Here is a 17,995-nt window from a genome sequence, read left to right as displayed (position 1 = left end):
GTGCAACGATCTTTCGTCGCAAATGACTCAACTTACCAAACTACCTATACAACCATAATGTTGCTGCCCACCGTCTACGTATTATCATATGTCATGCTGTCAGTTCTAGCAAGACGGGCGACGGACCATTTCGGTCCCGAAGTCACGCAAAAAGCCACGTCGACCACGACGCACGTTTCCGTCATCTCATCTACATCACCATCTGAAGTAAGTCCCGAACCCTATAACACCAGTCATGACGCAGCAGCCGCCGCTAACGATGCCTCGCCCCCGTCCAGAGCCCAACCCCGACGCCGCACCCCGGCTTCACCGAGCCGAGCTCGTGCACCGACGCGCAGCACGGCGCGGTGCCCATGGCGCTGGGCCACTCGGCCAACGCGCCGCTGTTCCCCTCGGACTGGCCGCGGGGGTGCCGGGAGATCCAGGCCAGCCTGCGCAAGGTGGCGGACGCGTTCCTGCCGACGGCGTACCTGCCGAAGGACAGGTTCAACGAGGTGGCGCGCCGCGACAACTGCAGGCTCGACGTCCGCGTCCGCGGCGGGCCCGTCGTGCTCGGCCAGACCCACCTCGAGGCCCTCGTCGCGACGGGGCTCGGCACCTGCCTCGGCGGCCGCGTCGCCGTGCAGGGCCGCATGGTCTGCGCCCGACTCAACGGGACCGACGAGCGCGTCGACGTCGAGTGGATGATGGTGCCCATTCTCAAGGACGGGGATGAGGTGTGATTGATCAAGGGTTGATGATGAAACGGGAGAAAAAGAAAATGGGCCGGGCAGCAGAGCAGGACTTGCGGCTCATGTCATCTTACTATGATGAAGTTATGGATTTACGAGCGTGTAGATAGATTAATGAGTGACGGTTTAGCTAGCTGCCTCTACTGGGGAGACAGAAACAGCCCAACGCCGTTGTACATAACCGCTGAGGCGGATCCCAGGCGGCCAGGCGGGGGCCGGATCGATCTGCAGCTTTTCCACTGCTGAAACCCATTCAGCTGTTCAACCCAGCTGCATCATTGGCTGTGTTTGTGTACTCTCGCCTCTCGACCGTCTTTTTTCCTTGGCTGGGCTGCTTAGGCTTACTGTGCCGCAAGGCGTAGCGGCGCTGGCTTTGCTGGCTGCCGCCTTCCGCTGGGCTTCTTGTGTCCTTCACCCATGGGAATACGACGAATCCAACGTCGTTCCTGGGCAAGATCGACAGAGCGACATTGCGGCGCAGCGCAGCGGCCGGCGAAACCACACCACACCACCCAGCGATTGGCAATGATGTCTGTAGTATGTGCCTTAAACAAAAGCGATTCCCCCGAATCTCGCTCTTTTGGCAAAATCGCTGTTGGTTCCTCTCCTTTCCCAGTACCTTTACTCAATCTCACCCTGCGTCTTTCCGAATGCGTACGTCGTGCACCAAACTTGCATCATCAATCTCCTGCGTACGGTTTTCGGCGCAGCAACTTCTACTACATACTCGTGTATTTTGGACAGTCACGTAAGATCCACGTATTCAATACAAACCTACACGCACATACACAATGGCATTCAAAGACAACGTCGAGAAGACGGCGGGGACCATCGCCACGGTCTGGATCGTCGTCATCGTCGTGCTGGTCGTCCTGAGCGTCGTGGGATGCGTCGTCGCCGTCTGGTTGTGGAGGCGCCACGTGCAACGGCGCCGGAAAAGGATGGAGGCTTTCTACGCCACGCCAATTCAGAACGGTCCACAGCAGCAGCAGCAACAACGACATTCACAATATCCCAATTACAACTACCAGCATCTGCAGCCCAAACAAGAACACCAACAACAGCCGTCGGAGCTGTACACACCCAGCGCGTCACCACAGCCGCCGCCAGCCATCGCTCAATTGGACGGGCAGCAGGCGGGGATTGGCAGCCATAACCATAACAACAACCACAACAACATCAACAACAGCAACAATAACAATAGTAACAACACCAATCAGACGCCGAGTGAGCTGCCATAAGCGACAGATCTCAGAAAAAGAGGCGTTGTGTATGAATATTCCAGACACGATTGGGGAACGCATGAGACGAACACGACGACATGGGGTGTGCATTATGACGGAGACAGAACACATGAGTCCAGATAAGACGATGGCCACCTGAAGTAGGGGCTCGATACGATGCAGTGCGGTGCGGTGCGGTGCGACGAAATAGCTTTGGCTGCTGAGTCGAAGAGGAAGAAGAAGAAGATAATACCCATTTCTGGACAAGGAGGTGTCAGTCAGTCACACTGAACATATCATGTTTATACAAGTATATACCCAAAGCCCATGTTTTCATAGCGAGAAAAAAAAAATACAATAAATATCAAAATCGTCAATCAGACCATATGCCGTATCCGCAGCTCGCAAACACGAATTCAAACTCGAGCCGAACCTTGTCCGTGACGGGCCCGCCAACCGTCCTCCCCGCAAACTCCCGCGACGTCGTGAAGAGCGCAAGCGACAGCTTCTCCGTCCCGTCCCCGTCGCGGCCCCTCTCGCCCAAGCGCACCTCCCCCGGCTCGTGGCGAGCCTCGAACACCTCGACGGCCCAGCGACCCCCCTCCTCGTCCATCTTTCCGTCGAACAGGACGTCGTAGACCTTGCGCAGATCAGACTCGTCGCCGCCGCCGCGGCCAGTCGGAGTCTCCAGCGCGCTCGGCGGCGTGACTTGCAGCACCGCCACGCCCACGGCGCCCGACGCGTGCTCCCACCCCGTCCGCTTGCCGTGGCCCCAGCGCGGCACCCGCCGCCCCCGCGGCGTCGCGTCCAGACACCAGAACGGCAGCACGCCGGGCTCCACCGGCTGCAGCTGCCCGGTGGCCGTCTTCCGCGCCGCGGCCGAGGTGGCCCACCTCAGCACCGCGCCGTCGGGCCTGTGGCGGCCGCCCGGCAGCAGGTCGCGGTACTCGAGGGCGCCGCGGCTGGTGTCCCGGACGCCTTGCTGGATCGCGCGGAACCCTGCGCGCGCCGACTCCGGGACGTCCTCGTTCTCGTCCTCCTGCTGGTCGGGGTTGTCGGGAGCGGGAGGCGCACGCAGTGTCAGGGCCCAGTCGATCACGGCCCCCTCCGTCTGCGCGCCCCAGCGGTGCCCCGGCCGCCCCGCGCGGCCGCGCTCGTCGTCCGCGAAGGCGAGGAGCTCGAGGTAGGAGCCGTCGGCGAAGTAGACCAGGGCGTTCTCGGTCACGCCGTCGCTGTGCTTGCCGCCGGGGACCAGGACGAAGGCGGCGGCAAGCCAGGGGGCGGGGAGACTAGGAAGGCGTGGGGCACGAGGATGACGACGTGGTCGAGCAGGGGCGTTGGGGTCATGGTGGTGCTGTCGAGGGGAAAGAAAGAAAGATGCCAGAATCTGTACTGTCTACATGCGACAGCAGGGCAATCCAGGGATCTAGAGAGGTTGGTGCGAACAGCAAGTAGTCATGTAGTTAGTTAGCTGGTTTGTCAATGTGAGTCAGGGTGAGGAATCGCAGCACCGCCGCACGTTGGAATGTTTGGACGCAAGTGTTGGGAAGGCGGGTGCGGGGCTCCGGCAGACAGGCGGATGGCAAGCAATCACGCAATATGTGTGAAGAGCATGCTACATAGCACTCTTCGGGTTCTGGATACTACATTCCATAAACCAAGCTAAAGAAAGCACCGATGAGGTCACAAGGCGATTTCTATTAATAAATGCTGTAGTGGGCAAGGGATCGATCAACATCTTCTGATAGATACTCCTTTTCTTTTTTCTCAGCATGCCATCGGATGGCAAAAAGACATATGCATCAGATGACCTCCTCCAATGTATTCGGAAACACCAACCACCTGACATTGTGATGTGTAGTAGCAGAGTGATGTAATACTAGAGTGATCAAGACAGTTTCTCTTCGAGGTGGTGAAATGTAAAGTCCATATAAGCCAGGGACATCGCAATGACTCAAGCTGCCAAATCATCCAGAAATCACATCACCAGCATTGACAACCAATCTCAATAACATATCGCCCGTAACACCCAAACCGACAACCATAAAACCCTCAAGTTCAAAATGTTGAGCCCCTTGGTCCTGATCCCAGCCTTCCTCGGCACCGCGATCTAGTGAGTCCGCCTGCCTGATCTAGCCCCTTTCCTGCTTGACTTGACAAGATGCCAATACTTCAAACAGCGCCATCGCCACCACCGGCCCCGCCCCTTCCACCCTCAAAACCTCCGTAACTCCTTCTTCTACTCCCTCGGTCCCAGCACCCACCGAAGCGCCGCCCCTAGCCGACAGGGCTCTGGCCGACACTTTCGACCCCTTGTTGGACCCCGTGTCCATCCCGGCCATCCCGAACTGCCAGCGGTACGCGTGTTACGTCGAGTGCCGCGTCGCCGGGGTCGTGACGCCCAACTGCAGGGGTTGCTGCGCGTAGAGCAAGGCGCCGCAGCCCGAGGACGAATAGCAGCTGTAATAGATGCGATGGATGGTATAGCTGTTGGCAGCAACCTCAGAAGGATTAAGCGCTGGTGATGGGGAAAGCTATTGGGATCGGGAGGGACACAGGGACGCGGAAAATGGACTCAGGATGACAAGTAGTGATCTTTTGAATTTTCTTTCGAAATGCTTCTTTTCGAGTTTTCTTTAGGGGTCTTGATTTAGAATACAACACAGTTTCCCAAGCCGCAGACTCATGCCCGTTTCAAACCCGGCACGTACTTCTCCTCCAGCAGCCTGCGCATAACGCTCTCCGCATTCTTGGGATCGATGCGCTCCTCGGCACCGAGCCGGATCATGCGTCCCACCAAAAACATTAGCTTGCCCTCGGGGTACTTTTTGTAGCCGGCAAACTGGGCCACGATTCCCTCCTGGCCCTCGACCGCCTGGTCGGCGAGCGCGGCGTACTCGTGCTCGGCCAGCTCGCGGAACCACATGCTCTCCGTCTCGACGGCGTCGGCCACGCTCGCGTACTGCGCCGGCACGGTGCCGCGGTAGACGACCCAGAGCAGCTCCTTGGCCACCTTGGCCGTGATGCGGCGCTGGTACAAAAACGCGAGGATGTCGGCGAGGGATTCCACGGGTACTCTCTGGCACTGTCCGTCCGCCGTGAGCCCGAGGTCCTGCGCCGACTCGTCGTGCGGGTTCGACGTCAGCCGGCCCAGCTCGTGCAGGATCCAGTTGGCGGCCAGCTGGAAGCAGCCCGGGTGCTCCGCGATGGTGCCGGCGCCCCCGCCCAGCTTCGCCTGCAGCGCCTCCACGACGCGCCAGAAGTACTCGACGCGGGCCCCGCCGTCGAGACCGACGAGGGACAGGGCGTCCTTGGCCGTCAGCCCAAAGACGTCGACGAGCTCGTCGACCTCGGCGTCGGGGAGCTGGCCCATGGTGTCGCGGAGGTGCGAGACGAGGTCGTCGCCGATGACGACGGGCAGCAGGTCCGGGTCGGGCATGTAGCGGTAGTCGACCTCGCCCTCCTTGCCGCGCAGGCGCCGCGTCTCGGTCGAGCCGATAGCCCAGCCGCGCGTCTCGCCCTCGACGGCGCCGCCGGCCTCCAGCACGGCGATCTGCCGGTCGCGCTCCGCGATGATGGCGTCCTCGACCGCCTTGAAGCTGCTCAGGTTCTTGATCTCGGTGCGCGTGCCCAGCGGGGCGTCCGGGCCGTCGGCGGTTCGCCGCACCGAGACGTTGACGTCGGCGCGCAGGCCGCCCGCTTCCATGCCCGAGACGCAGGCGTCGACGGCGCTCAGCAGGATCTGGACCTTGCGCACGAGGGCGGCCGCGGTGGCGGGGTGGTGGATGTCGGGGCGTGTGATGATCTCGATCAGCGGGACGCCGGTGCGGTTGAAGTCGATCCAGTGTGTCTCGCCGGGCTGGGCCATGGTCTTGGCCGTGTCTTGCTCCATCTGCACCTGCTGGATGCGGACGGCGATGCCGTCGCCGTCCTCGGCCGCAATGCCATCGCGGGGCTGCAGGACAACCCTCCCTTCCCGCGCAAAGGGCTCGTAGTACTGGGTGATCTGGTAGCCCGCCGGCTGGTCCCAGTAGAAGTAGTGTTTGCGGTCGAAGCGGCTGACGGGCTGGACGTCGCAGTTGAGGGCGAGGGCAGCGCGGAGGGCGGGGATGAGGGTCTCCTTCTGGAAATGGGGCTGGCTGCCCGGGGTGGCGAGGTCGAAGTAGGCGACGTGGCTGTTGGACTCGTCGTTGAAGGAGGTCGTGGCTTCGGAGAAGAGCTTCTTGGCCGTGTTGAGCTGGGCGTGGATCTCGATGCCGACCGTCAGCTCCCAGCCGGGCACGACCTGGTTGCTGGCATTCTTCTTCTTTTTGCCGCCGGCGGCGGCCTTTGCTTTCTTGGCCTCGTCCTTCAGCTGCTTCCGCAACGGCACGTGGCTGGGAGGAGGGGCAGGGCTCGACGGCAAAGAGGCTTCGGGGGCTGCTTGTTGGGTGTGCAGACTTCGGCAGTGGGAGACAATGGCTGGTCGCAGCGCCAGAGCTCGGGCGGATAGGTGGGAGCGGGTGAGGCGCAAGCAGCCTTGTCGCGAGACCTGGCCCTGCAGCAGATACTTGCTGAGGGCAGCAGTCGGCACACGGGACATGGTGGGAGGCCGAAGACTCGAGTCGAAATCAATTGCCGCTCAAATCAAGGCCAGCGCCGGCGAGGTGACGTGACATGGGATCGGGTTGGATTGGATTGGATTGGATTGGAGGAGCCTCGGAGTTCCAGGTGTTTAGTTCCGGAAAATTGCAGCTATCGCACCCCCCACTAATGGGACTCTGCCAGGGAGGGGCTTCTAAGAGGCACCTGCTAATTTTAGGCGCATGGCCCACTGAACAAGGTGCTGAACCAAGTGGCCGGGTGAAAGCGATTTGGACGTGGTGGCCGTGGAGGATCATATACACACTCAACATCCAACTTCTCACCAACCAGGATGCATGCTTGTGGACAGATATCAATTGCAAGGCCTCGTGACAGAGCGAAGAGGGATTGTCCAAAGTTTCCCTAGCCTGGGCGCATCTGAAACACCACCAACCCGCGCTGACACATGGCCCATTACTTAGTCGAGGTGTGTGTGTCTGTGGGTGTGTGGGTGTGTGCAAGCAAGGTTGCTGGTTGCTGGTTGCCTCTCTCCAACATATGTCATCCCATCCTGCCAGGCGGCATGCGACACTCGTATTGGCATACCCGCGCAGCATTCCAGATTCCAATACTTTTCCCCCAACATCCGTCTTCAAGGCTCACCCATGACCTTCGTCGTCGGTAGTCGAAACTCAACCATGGGGATCTCTCAGTGTTACCGGTCTGCGTCACATGGCATCGCTGCTATCCGCCGATGAGCGTCGTAGTCCTGGATCAACTTGACATACTTATCTTGCATTTGTGTCGCAAGGATCTCGTGCGATCGAGTCGTTCGTCTCATTCGTAATTCGTCTTTTCAGTGTCTTCTCCCAGAGTCGTTTCTACTCATCTTCCATCATCTTAATTCACGAGATTACCTTTTTGTTTACAAACATTGAAGGGGAGCAGATTCGAACACAGCAGGTACGCTCCAATTTACCTCTTGAATATCTTACAAACACCCCAACTCAATGTCTCTACCAGCCTTACACGGACACAGACTTGTCTCAACCGATCTGGGGGTCCAAGGACTAAAAGGAGGATCCCTCCCACCACCGCCCACGCCCGAGAAAGATACCCTCCCGTCGTCTGGAAAGGTTCGGATGCCGGCTCCGAGACACAAGGCTTCCGCCACCTTAGTTTCTAACCACCTCGACGAGACTGTGCGCAGGCGCCTCGGTTCTCTTTTGGCGACGACACGTCGCTACACTACTTCCACCGCAGCTACTGATGGCTGTGAACCATCTAATACGCGACGCATCAAATCGGCAGACTGGAACTCTTCGTCAGCACGCAAATCTACTACTACTAATACACAAAGATTATCCGACAGTGATCCCAACAAAAAGGGGTCTGTGCAAGCAGGCAAAGTCTGCGTTTTAAACGCCTTCATCATGGATTCAAGCGACTTCAGCTCGGCGAGGGAGGAGGCTCGCGCCTGGGACCGGCGCCTGGAACTCGCTTTGCCCATGCCGCTGGAGAACAGCGTAGCCCAAACCAAGGCTCGGAAGAGCCTGTCGGACCTGAGCAACGCCACCGACGAGAGCAGCGACTCGAGCGGGAGCAACTCCACCGTCACCCAGGCTTCCTTCGCGCGAAGAGACAGTCCCACCATCCCGTCGCCCAATGAGCGGCCCAGCAAGAAAGCGCCCGCATCCCGGCCGGAGGCGTTGCGGTTCCTCGTAGAGGACACGGACGCGCTGCCTTTCAGCAGCCACCACCACCTCAACGCCGAGGACGACCCGCCACGAGGGCGGCGCTCGACGGTGTCGTCGGTGGGCAGCAGCACGTCGAGCATCCGGAGCAGTGCCAGTGGCGGCAACGGGGACGACAACGACACGGACCACCACACGAGCCCGGAGGTCAGTCCCAAGACGCCCAAGCAGGGCCGGACCGTGGGGGCGCCGTCCTCGTCGTCCCGACCGAGGCGGCAGATGAGCTACGGCACGCCCGAGATGCCGCGCGGCAACGCGAACCTGCCGCACGTGTCGCCGAGCCTGCTGACGCCGCGGGCGTCCAAGTTCGGGCACCACCACCACGCCAAGCACCTGCCGCGGGCGGAGAAGCTGCCCCTGAGCGGCTACGAGCTGCTGGCGTCGCGCCTCAGCGCCGCGCCATCTACGTCGTCGGGCGCGGCCGCCGAGCCGGCGGACCTGCCGCTCAAGCCCATCTATCGGCGCTTCGAGCCGCTGAACCACCGGCTCCTGCTGCACCTGCAGGACGAGCTCTGCGAGCTCGAGGAGCAGCTGCACCGCCTCGACGCGGCCGACACGCAGAACCGCCGGCTGCAGAACGGCATCCTGCCCGCGTCGCGACGCGCCGACTCGCAGACGGCGGGGGAGCTGCAGTGGCACAAGACCGACATACTCGGGAAGATCGGGTTCAAGCTGGAGCAGTACAGTACGTATAGCGACCCACAGCCTTTTGTTCTATCTAACTAAACAATGCAGATCACGTGCTAGGCTCCTTCCAGACGACACGGAAGATGCCCAAGCCCGCCCTGGCCGACGTCCGCGAGTACCAGGGCTACCTCGCGGCGCACGCCCCGATTGACGAGCACGAGACGCGCTTCCTGGACGCGACGGACGACCTCGTCTGCTTGGCCGACGAGGACGAGGCGGCTAACGGCGGGTATCTGCAGCACCATGTGGACGGAGCACGACGACTGCACGTCCCGCGGCGCCAGTACTCACCTGTGTCGCGCTCATCTCTGCGGGAAGATTCCTACGAGGGGTCCACTTATGATGAAGAAGGTGACGAGGGCGGGGAGGACGACGATGCGCCCGTCATATCGCTCAGCCTCGCCATGGCGGTGGCTGTTATTGCGCCCATTATGGCGTTTGGTATCGTTCCCGGTAAGCCTAGCTCCTTGAGTTTTACCCTCAGCCTTACCCCTTCTTCTTGCGGGGTCTTTCTGCGTATCCGCGCTTTGAGATGATAAATCATTAGGCGGTATTCTTTTCGGCGGGGCTAGCCTGGTGAGAGAGTTTTGAGAGACCAGACACTGCTTTCCGTCAGATGAACGCAGGAGAGCTAACATTGAGACGCATGTTCTAGGTTACTTTGGTCGCATGACGGTAGTTCTACTGGTGTCCGTGGGAGTGTTATGGGGATTGATACACGAGAGGGTCATAGGGGTGCACGCAACACGGGACTTCTACATATGCGCTGGGCTCTACGGAATGGCCATGGCGGTTGTGGCTGGTATATACCGGTGAAGGGAAAGAATGCATTCACTGGGATAAAGGCTCAGCGATATTAGGCGCATGAGCCCCGAGGGATCGTTATAAAACGTTTAGCAGATCAGTTAAGATTTCCATACGAGAAGTTGACACAATCGAAGCGTGGAGGTTGGAGACGAGCAAACCAAGAAGGAGAGGAAGATGGGGAATAAAGAAGGCGGCATCCTGCCGAGCGTGTCAGTAGAGACAGATCTCCGAACAGGACGATGGATCGGTGATTGGAAGATATTGGTGGAGATCGCTTGGTGATTCTGGCAATTCTCGTGTAAATGAATAAAGAAAGCATTCAGAACATGCTTATCTCAATAAAAGGATAAGGAAGAAAACAATTCAGAATATATGTAATACTTAGCAAATTATAACAACCAACATTTCCCTCGTTGCCACCACCACTATAGCCACTACACACCATGGATGCCACACCTACGGCAGCTCTTCAGGCTTGCTGTCCTCGATTGCTCTTCGAACCGCTGTAGAGCTTGGGCTGGAGTTAATGGATTCCTCTCCGGTGCTAATGAATTGGATTGTGTAGTTCCTATTTGGTTGTTTTCTGCAAGTCCGGACCGCCACCACTTGGCTCCTTTTAATAGGTGAATTGGCACGCCCTCGTCCTTACCTGTGACTCCGATACATCTACCAGGCTCTAATTCCCGGAGATGAGGCAGGAGTCTTGTTATGTTCCTGTAGTGGTCCCTCTCCTGACTTGACTGGTCGGGGTGGGCTTCCTGAGGAATTGGATGACGGCGACGATGGGGGCTGTGATTTTGTTTCTGGGGTTCCGTCCATCTACGGAATCTGAAGGATAGGTTGTATTCGTTATACAGAAGAATAACGATTCACTCTAGTTTTAGGTTCACGGAAGATGTAGTCAATGGTTTTCTATAGATTAGGTTCGCAACTTGTGGTAACAGGTTCACTTAGGATTCGATGGCGGTGTGGCATCTCAGTAGAGACATGTCGTTTAAGCTTGAAGGGGTTCAGCTAAGCTACAGATATCCCATCCTGCGATTGAAGATAACCTAAGAAATCGCTGAGCAGATAAGACGACCACAGTGGCTTTTTAATAAATTATGAAATATGCGATATACTATCTATTCCAGTTCACCTAATTGGTACAGAGCCGATGTAATAAAGACGCGGGATAATAGGTGGCATACCATGCGCCATACACTCAACCGCTACAAGGTAGACGGGATGAGCGAGGATAAGAAATGAGAGGAATGGGCATAGTCTAAGATGACCAAAATCAACCAGCAGACGGCCTGATGGGGACGAGGTCATCCCCTCAAGTACGCAAAGGATAAAATGCGCATTCGACGATAGCCGAGAGAGAGCTCCTGGCGGTTCTTCTATGATTTAGAATGACGGTGATTTAGTCATCGCTTGTGGATCTCTTTGGTATCAGCCCAAGTCCGGACCTGGACAACGAGGCGATCCTGTAAAGTCGAGCCGGACGCAGGCAGATGACAATGATGTCAGCGGGTACATATCACCAATTTATATGCTCGAGATTCTACTAAGTTCTGACTACAGGTGCTCTTGGCTGAGGCCATGGAAGCCATCAAGAACCTCTACGAGTAGATCGTCTTGTAAGGTTTCAGGAGCATGAACCTTTCGAAGTCGTCTGTTGAGCCAGGTGCCAATGGCGAGAATGATTCATATAGCTCTCGAAATGCGACTTCAATATCACGAATATTGGAAGGCCTAGTGCTATCGTGCGATCGAGGAAGTCGTGGAATGGAGGGTAGATGGAAACGTCGAGGGCGTGCTGCATAAATGCACCATTATACGGTCCCATGCGCTTGGCCTTCGTTAATGACCCGGGCTAATTGACCATAATGGGAAATCTTCTGTGCAGTAGAATGGTTACCTTTGCTATACTATGCGACGGGGGGGTTCATGAGTGCTGTCAAAAGGGGAAGGTAGTGCGTACTTGTCGGAGGTCTGTCAGATCTGACTCCCTTTAGGGGCCAGTACGTCAGGATCTTGAAAACGGTAAGGTGGAATACACTATGCATTCATCCCTACAGTCCCAACTTGGGCAGCACTCGAATCATACAATAGGGTACATAGGTTCACTTGGCTGAGTATTGCTCGACACTCTACCCGATCCTGGCAACAGCGTTTTTACGAGTGCAAAGTAACAATGACATTGTAATCAGTGGTCACAAAGGACATAAAACAATAGCTGGCCTCTCGAGAGGTTACAATTGTTAGGGAGAGTGCCGTCCCGCGAAAGTGAAAGACATTGATTCTCAACAATGGGTAACAACCGCTGAGATTTCCTTTGTGGTCATCAGAGGACTTGGCACATCAGCTTGAATGTTCAAGGTGAACCAACGGATATAAAAATCCTTAGGGGACCGTCGTCTAGGGTCTGGACAATCTTCTGGCCACGCAGCTTCAAGTTAGCATTTGACCGCATACCTATCCTTCCAGCAGATACCCAAAAGAAGAGATAAAAGAGTCTGTAAGTCGCAGCTTTTACCCAAATTCTAGCCATTCTTACTTCACGATGGCGCCAACCTGTAGCTTCCCAGGTGACGAACAGACCAGAGCGAGATTCCGCAACAACTTCGGCACAGTGGTCGCGCTCCCAGCATGGCGGACCAGTGAGTATCGCGTCAACAAGCCGACCTGGAGGAAGATGCTACGAGAGAACCCGATGCGCGCCCCCTACCACGAGGCAGCGAGGCTCCAGCACTTCCAGAGGTACTTCACCAACGCCAACGGGTACACGCGACCCCAAGTCCTCAACGCCGTCCTCGACTACGGCACGGAGCAGATGGAGTGCATCGTATGCGGGCGGAACCCGGAGGGCCCCATCTGCGGCCAGGCGTGCCTGAACCGGTGGTACGAGGCCGACGGCGCCATGGGGCGGCTCCAGAACCTGTGCGAGGTGCGCACCATGCCGCCCGAGAGCCGGATCCCGGGCCAGGGCCTGTTCCTGCGGGAGCACCTGCCCGAGGGCCTGTCGGCGGGCCAGCACGTCGGCGAGTACGTCGGCGAGCTCGTGCCGCTCGAGGGGCCCGACGACGCCCTCAACGACGCCGCCGACAGCAACTACGTCTACAACTGCAACGACCACTTCAACATCGACGCCGAGAAGTGGGGCAACGAGACGCGCTTCATCAACCACCATTGCCGCGCCAACCTCGTCGCCGAGTCCATCGTCGTCGGCGGCCGCCGCATCGTCGCCTTCCGGGCGCTGCGCGACATCGCCGCCGGCGAGGAGCTCACCGTGGACTACGGCCAGGATTTCTTCCAAAAGACTGGCGAACTGTGCTTTTGTGACGTCTCGCCGGTGCCCCACGTGCCAACTCCTCCGGCGGAAACCCCTCCCCGGACCCCTCCGAAGGGGATGACGGGGATGACGAGGCGGACGGTTCGGACGGTTCGTACAGTTCGTGGACCGACCAGGGATTTTCCGGTGATGAAGCCGGACAGTTATAAAGAGTGTTGATAAAACCATACTAGTTCTAGGAGTTGGTTTAGTGTTTCTTTGTTTCCAGCCATAAGCGTATCTAGCTGGCACCTGTTTCGAAGAAAAAGATGTAAAAAATGATGAAAGTTTTATGAGCCTGAGAAGCTGCATAAGTAAATAAGTGAATGAATACAAAAAAAAAAAGCTGTTGTTGCTGTGTTATCGGATCCTGCTGCCGGCCGGCCTCTTCCAAGAGGATCACCGTCGGTCCTATGTATGGAATGTAGACGCTGCTCGAGGGAAAACGGTAGTGACTCCTAATACTGGCTTAAGACGGATCAGGGTCGACCGGGTAAGGGAAGAGCTTGCGAACTTCCGCCTTGATCATACAAACGGCGCGGAAGGGGCTCTCGTCCCCTTAACTGCAAACTGCGATCTGTAAGGCGAAGTATCTATTTTGCCAAGGTTGTAGTGAGCTCGAAAGCACACTGCCTTCCCCAAGTCACTGATCGTACCTGTTAGTAAGGTGGTAGACCTAGAAAGTGGCATACATCATCAGGCAAAGATTGATGGCCGAGATCCATCCCGTACATGCCGAAAACACCCGCTCGCTCGGAACGAATACTCGCCCCGGAAAAGGAAACGAAGCAACAATGGTTGAGAGACAAAGACTACGCATCTCTTTACGATCATCAATGAGGTCTACAGCGCAAGCAAAGACAAGCATGGTTCAAGTCATCGACGTGCGCTCTCGGCCCGGCCGAAGGCATTCCTGACTCGAGCCGGTTTGCCACTCTCTATTCTACACCTACCTGGTGCCTGGCTTGGCAGGGCTCTACCAAATGACACATGCATGTGATTGTCCAGGAAAGTCTGCAAGGCTCGACATCCGATCTCTTGTAGATGGGCTAAGCCGCACCGTCCCGATCCGTGTATTCGAATGCCCTCGGTATCGTTTTCAGGGCGAAGCGCACATGTTGGTCGTCTCGAGTTGTCTTTTGTCCGGGTGTGCCAAAGCAATTGGCACCGCGGTGGTAGATGGTATGTAGGTCACGACGGGTCGGAAAGGGTTGGGCCTGGCATGGTCGACTCGTTGCACGTCGAAATGCGGCGCATCGTTGTTCGAGAGCAGAAATGCCTGGTCACGCTTGGATGAGCGGACCGTTGTCGGAAGCTGTTCGAATCTGCGGCAGAGGCAGGTTTGGCTTTGAGTCGACAGTGATGGCTATTTCGTTTCTGTCGTGCCCAGCAGTCAGCCAGCCTTAAGAGCCTAGCTAGCTCCAGGGCAGCTTCCCGCATTTCGAGAAGCCCAACTTGCAGGGGTAGCTCCCGATCCAAGCTTACTTCAACACAGTGTATCGAGACAGGAAATCCAAAGGCGGTACTTGCTTGCTCTGCTATGCATTAGGATTGAGAAGATAAGGCGATTCAAGATAGATTGCTGACATGTAGCCAAGCAAAGGAGCCGGTCATTTTTCGTACAACTTTCTCATCACAAGAACCAAGACGGCGGAACGATGCAAACCAAATCTCGGGTAAGCAAGCCTTGCAACCACCGACCCGATTTCAGCCGCGACTGGCAAGAAAGCAGTAGTGCACGTACCACCTCAGGTCTCGAAATACAGAGCGACCTCACAAAAAGTTTGTCCAAATTTTCGCCGTCAGCCACCCAGCAATCCCCGGCCAGAAAAGCAATGCAGCATTAGATTACCATGTCTCGTACTGGCAATGCTGAGCATGCCAAGGAAAAGTTTACGCCCAAAATGTCATATGTGATATCGCATGTCGTGGAATCCGCATTCGCGCTCGCCAAGTTTGCGGTGAAAATCCCGTCACGACTGCAAATGCGCATACTTCACCTTGACCAAATCTTCACTTCACCCGGCTACCCGAAAGAGCGGCTGTTTTGAGGCTCTGACCGCCTGCACGCTGCATGGCATGCAGGTTGCCCCCTTGGCGTTGTGCCAGCACAGATTGGGATGCTCCAACCCTGCATGGCAGCAGTGCCGTCATGATTCATGGGGTTTGACTGGCCGAAAACTCTTCGGCATCGGGTGCGCCCCCCATGTCAGCAGAGCGAGCTCATTTGCTGGGTTCAGTTCCTGGTCCTTATCTCGACGAAAAATGAATCGATGGCATCGCTCTCGACCGTCCCGACGTTGCAGTCCTTCAGCGGTATCTCTCTCTTATTCCCTCATGGCTGGTATGCAACGGCTTTCGCACTTTCGCGGGCATGGTCTATCCCGCAAAGTTTCGAAACCGGGTGGAAACGGTCGACGTAGGTAGGAATTCGATGTGAGGTCGACGACATCTCGGGTCCCCTTCCATTGTGGTGTACGGTAGTGAGTGAATGGCATCTCGCAATCGTCCGTACGGACTGGGAGTTTTCAAGCGAAAGCCCAGCGTCTCGTCATCGCCTTCCTGCTTCGCCCGGCAGAGCGAAACCTCTGGCGAAATGGCAGGCCACGTCCCCTACTTATATAGCAATTCGGCTCGTCACCGACTTTGCTGGGAAATCTCCACCACGTGCCCGAAATGTTGACGCTCGTCGACCCGAGTGGGTACCGCCCAGTGGGGGTCACTGGCTTGCCCCCCTGTCTCACCTCTTTCTCCCTCGGGCCTTATGCCCTCTTGCATCATCCAGGAAACCCAGGAAATCGCTCATTCTGGCGAGCCCAGCAACTCAAGTCAAGTCGAGATGGGCGTGTAGAAGTCTCTCGCATCAATTGATATTTATCTCTAGCTTGTTGACTTCTTCTCGTCCTTGTTTCGCTTTTCTCTCGGCTGGGCGATGGCAGATGAGGTAATCATCATGTCATGCACGAAGGCCGTGACATTGTTGTGTACACTCGGGGTATCCGGGGTTGGAAACAGATCATGTATTTGCACGACAGCCAAGGCAAGGCCTTACTGCTCTGCTCTGCTCTGAATAAGTGTGACCCGGGTTGTCCCGAGGACCTTGGCCTGCCTCGTGTGTAACGACTCAAGCGAAATTTCTGTCAGCCTTGTCTTGTTTGGGCAGCTTCAAGCAAATTTTCTGCTTGTTGGAAGCTTGGATCGAGGCCCGGTCCACCCGTTACTGAGTTGATTGTGGAGGCCGAGATGATAATGTCTCTTTTTGGGGCCGGTTTAGCCTCTGCTTCTGCGTTTTTGCCAGCCAGCCCGATCATCGCCCTTCGCCCAGCCGGCACCCAGTCAAGCAGCAGCCCAGTGCGAGATCCCCGATTTTCCCACTACCCGCTACCGCTACAGCAGAAGCCCGCCCATTGAATGCAAGCAAAAGCAGTAGTACCTCTCTGATTGTCTCTCTCTCCCACACACACACCTAACACACTCACTCAACTCACCAGCTGCTAACTGGGTCCCCCCTTCGGCTCAGCTGTTCCTCCGTCCACCTGTTCTTTCTGGAGCTCCCCTTCCTTTCCTTTCTTCCCACACCAGTCAAGAAGCTCTTTGTCTCCAGATCCAATCTTCCCTTCCTATCCATCTCCAAGCTACCCATCCCGCATCACCACCACCACCATCTCCTCTCAACCCAAATCCATCACAATGGCCTCCGTTCGTGTTGCTGCTTCCCGCCTCGCCTCCTCCATGGGCTCCAAGGTCGCCCGGCCTGCCATGCGAGTCCAGGTCCCTGCCGCTGCCGCCAAGCGCACCATGACCAGTACGTGAAAATTTTTATTCCCGCCGCGAAGCTCGATGCCATTGAACTGCCATTGCCAACTCGGCTCCCAAGCTTCGAGCAATGGGAAAAGAGCTCTGCTTCCATCGGCAATGGCCTCAATGGCCCCCGTGCCGTCCGCCGTCGACCAATTGGCTAACCATCTGATTGTTTTCCCGACCGAACAGGCAACGCTTTCCAGACCGTCAAGCGCCAGCAGGCTTCTAAGATCGTCAACGCCACCACCCGCCAGGCTTTCCAGACCCGCCGCGCCTACTCTTCGGAGATCGCCCAGGCCATGGTCGAGGTCTCCAAGAACTTGGGTATGGGTTCCGCCGCCATCGGTCTGACCGGTGCTGGTATCGGTATCGGTCTCGTCTTCGCTGCCCTCCTTAACTCCGTCGCCCGCAACCCTGCTCTCCGTGGCCAGCTCTTCTCTTACGCCATTCTGGGTTTCGCCTTCGTCGAGGCCATCGGTCTTTTCGATCTCATGGTTGCCCTCATGGCCAAGTTCGTACGTACTCACCTGTCGTCCATTGACTGACCCCGCCGATTCGGGATATCCCAATCTCGAACGAATTCTCTCAAATCCATTGCTAACCCAACATCCCCCCAACAGACCTAAACGCATTCTCCAATCTTGGAGGCTGGACCCACACAACGAGTCTGATAAGCGTCGTGTGAAGAGCGATCTTGAGGCAATGCTGCTACTACTGCCCCATGTAGACGACATGATGTCGCCTTCCCATGGCCGCATACGTGCTTGCTTGCCGTGTGTCAACTGAAGGGAACACCAACCAGCATAGACTAATAGTGGTAGATATGTCCTGGGGAATAGACAAAGGGCATTTTTCGGCGGGTAGACTTGCATAGCATTGAGATCATTTGTAGACAAGTGGCTGGAGATGGGGATATTCTGTCAAAAAGTCATCTGCGGGACCTGTAAAATACAACCAATCTTTCCCTGAATCACCCACCCTCCTCGACTTCTTGGATGCGGATCAAGCAATTTCACCACTTTTCTTTGTTCGAATCTGACGCGACGCGATGGCCGTGAACGTGCAATTGTGATGACTTCGACCACTGCTGATAAGAAAATGATAATCATGAGG

General features: G+C 56.7%; 8 protein-coding genes across 8 annotated transcripts; 6 read left to right on the top strand and 2 right to left on the bottom strand.

Moving 5' to 3' along the window:
• Positions 1-57: 57 nt before the first annotated feature.
• Positions 58-722, top strand: PG998_002712 (uncharacterized protein; the record flags this gene model as incomplete). Its single annotated transcript, XM_066869530.1, has 2 exons — positions 58-207; positions 279-722. The coding sequence occupies 2 exons, from the start codon at positions 58-60 to the stop codon at positions 720-722; spliced, it is 594 nt and encodes a 197-aa protein (XP_066737945.1).
• Positions 723-1,522: 800 nt separating this feature from the next.
• Positions 1,523-1,972, top strand: PG998_002711 (uncharacterized protein; the record flags this gene model as incomplete). Its single annotated transcript, XM_066869529.1, has 1 exon — positions 1,523-1,972. The coding sequence occupies one exon, from the start codon at positions 1,523-1,525 to the stop codon at positions 1,970-1,972; it is 450 nt and encodes a 149-aa protein (XP_066737944.1).
• Positions 1,973-2,327: 355 nt separating this feature from the next.
• On the bottom strand, positions 2,328-3,568 carry PG998_002710 (glyoxalase; the record flags this gene model as incomplete). The annotated part of the gene is made up of 2 exons (XM_066869528.1): positions 2,328-3,243; positions 3,549-3,568. The coding sequence occupies 2 exons, from the start codon at positions 3,566-3,568 to the stop codon at positions 2,328-2,330; spliced, it is 936 nt and encodes a 311-aa protein (XP_066737943.1).
• A 449-nt stretch (positions 3,569-4,017) lies between these two features.
• Positions 4,018-4,381, top strand: PG998_002709 (uncharacterized protein; the record flags this gene model as incomplete). Its single annotated transcript, XM_066869527.1, has 2 exons — positions 4,018-4,067; positions 4,135-4,381. The coding sequence occupies 2 exons, from the start codon at positions 4,018-4,020 to the stop codon at positions 4,379-4,381; spliced, it is 297 nt and encodes a 98-aa protein (XP_066737942.1).
• Positions 4,382-4,637: 256 nt separating this feature from the next.
• PG998_002708 (PET112 family protein) lies at positions 4,638-6,536 on the bottom strand (the record flags this gene model as incomplete). Its single annotated transcript, XM_066869526.1, has 1 exon — positions 4,638-6,536. One exon carries the CDS (start codon positions 6,534-6,536, stop codon positions 4,638-4,640), a length of 1,899 nt encoding a protein of 632 aa, XP_066737941.1.
• Positions 6,537-7,950: 1,414 nt separating this feature from the next.
• Positions 7,951-9,774, top strand: PG998_002707 (uncharacterized protein; the record flags this gene model as incomplete). Its single annotated transcript, XM_066869525.1, has 3 exons — positions 7,951-8,956; positions 9,007-9,411; positions 9,575-9,774. The coding sequence occupies 3 exons, from the start codon at positions 7,951-7,953 to the stop codon at positions 9,772-9,774; spliced, it is 1,611 nt and encodes a 536-aa protein (XP_066737940.1).
• Positions 9,775-12,313: 2,539 nt separating this feature from the next.
• Positions 12,314-13,261, top strand: PG998_002706 (uncharacterized protein; the record flags this gene model as incomplete). Its single annotated transcript, XM_066869524.1, has 1 exon — positions 12,314-13,261. One exon carries the CDS (start codon positions 12,314-12,316, stop codon positions 13,259-13,261), a length of 948 nt encoding a protein of 315 aa, XP_066737939.1.
• Positions 13,262-16,704: 3,443 nt separating this feature from the next.
• On the top strand, positions 16,705-17,616 carry PG998_002705 (ATP synthase protein 9). Its single transcript, XM_066869523.1, has 3 exons — positions 16,705-16,886; positions 17,072-17,397; positions 17,503-17,616. Exons 1-3 carry the CDS (start codon positions 16,772-16,774, stop codon positions 17,506-17,508), a joined length of 447 nt encoding a protein of 148 aa, XP_066737938.1. The 5' UTR covers positions 16,705-16,771; the 3' UTR covers positions 17,509-17,616.
• Positions 17,617-17,995: the final 379 nt, after the last annotated feature.

The sequence above is a fragment of the Apiospora kogelbergensis genome, assembly GCF_038363985.1.
Source record: "Apiospora kogelbergensis strain CBS 113332 chromosome Unknown utg000001l_segment0_segment0, whole genome shotgun sequence".
Taxonomy (NCBI): Eukaryota; Fungi; Ascomycota; class Sordariomycetes; order Amphisphaeriales; family Apiosporaceae; genus Apiospora; species Apiospora kogelbergensis.
The sequence above is the reverse complement of the archived record's forward strand: the minus strand, read 5'-3'. Positions and strand labels throughout refer to the sequence as shown.

Bases quoted from the DNA above. Each gene is read 5' to 3' on its own strand.
- PG998_002705 (XM_066869523.1), top strand. From the start codon at position 16,772: ATGGCCTCCGTTCGTGTTGCTGCTTCCCGCCTCGCCTCCTCCATGGGC. The intron at 16,887-17,071 runs GTACGTGAAAAT...CCGACCGAACAG, and splicing joins CGCCAAGCGCACCATGACCA to GCAACGCTTTCCAGACCGTC.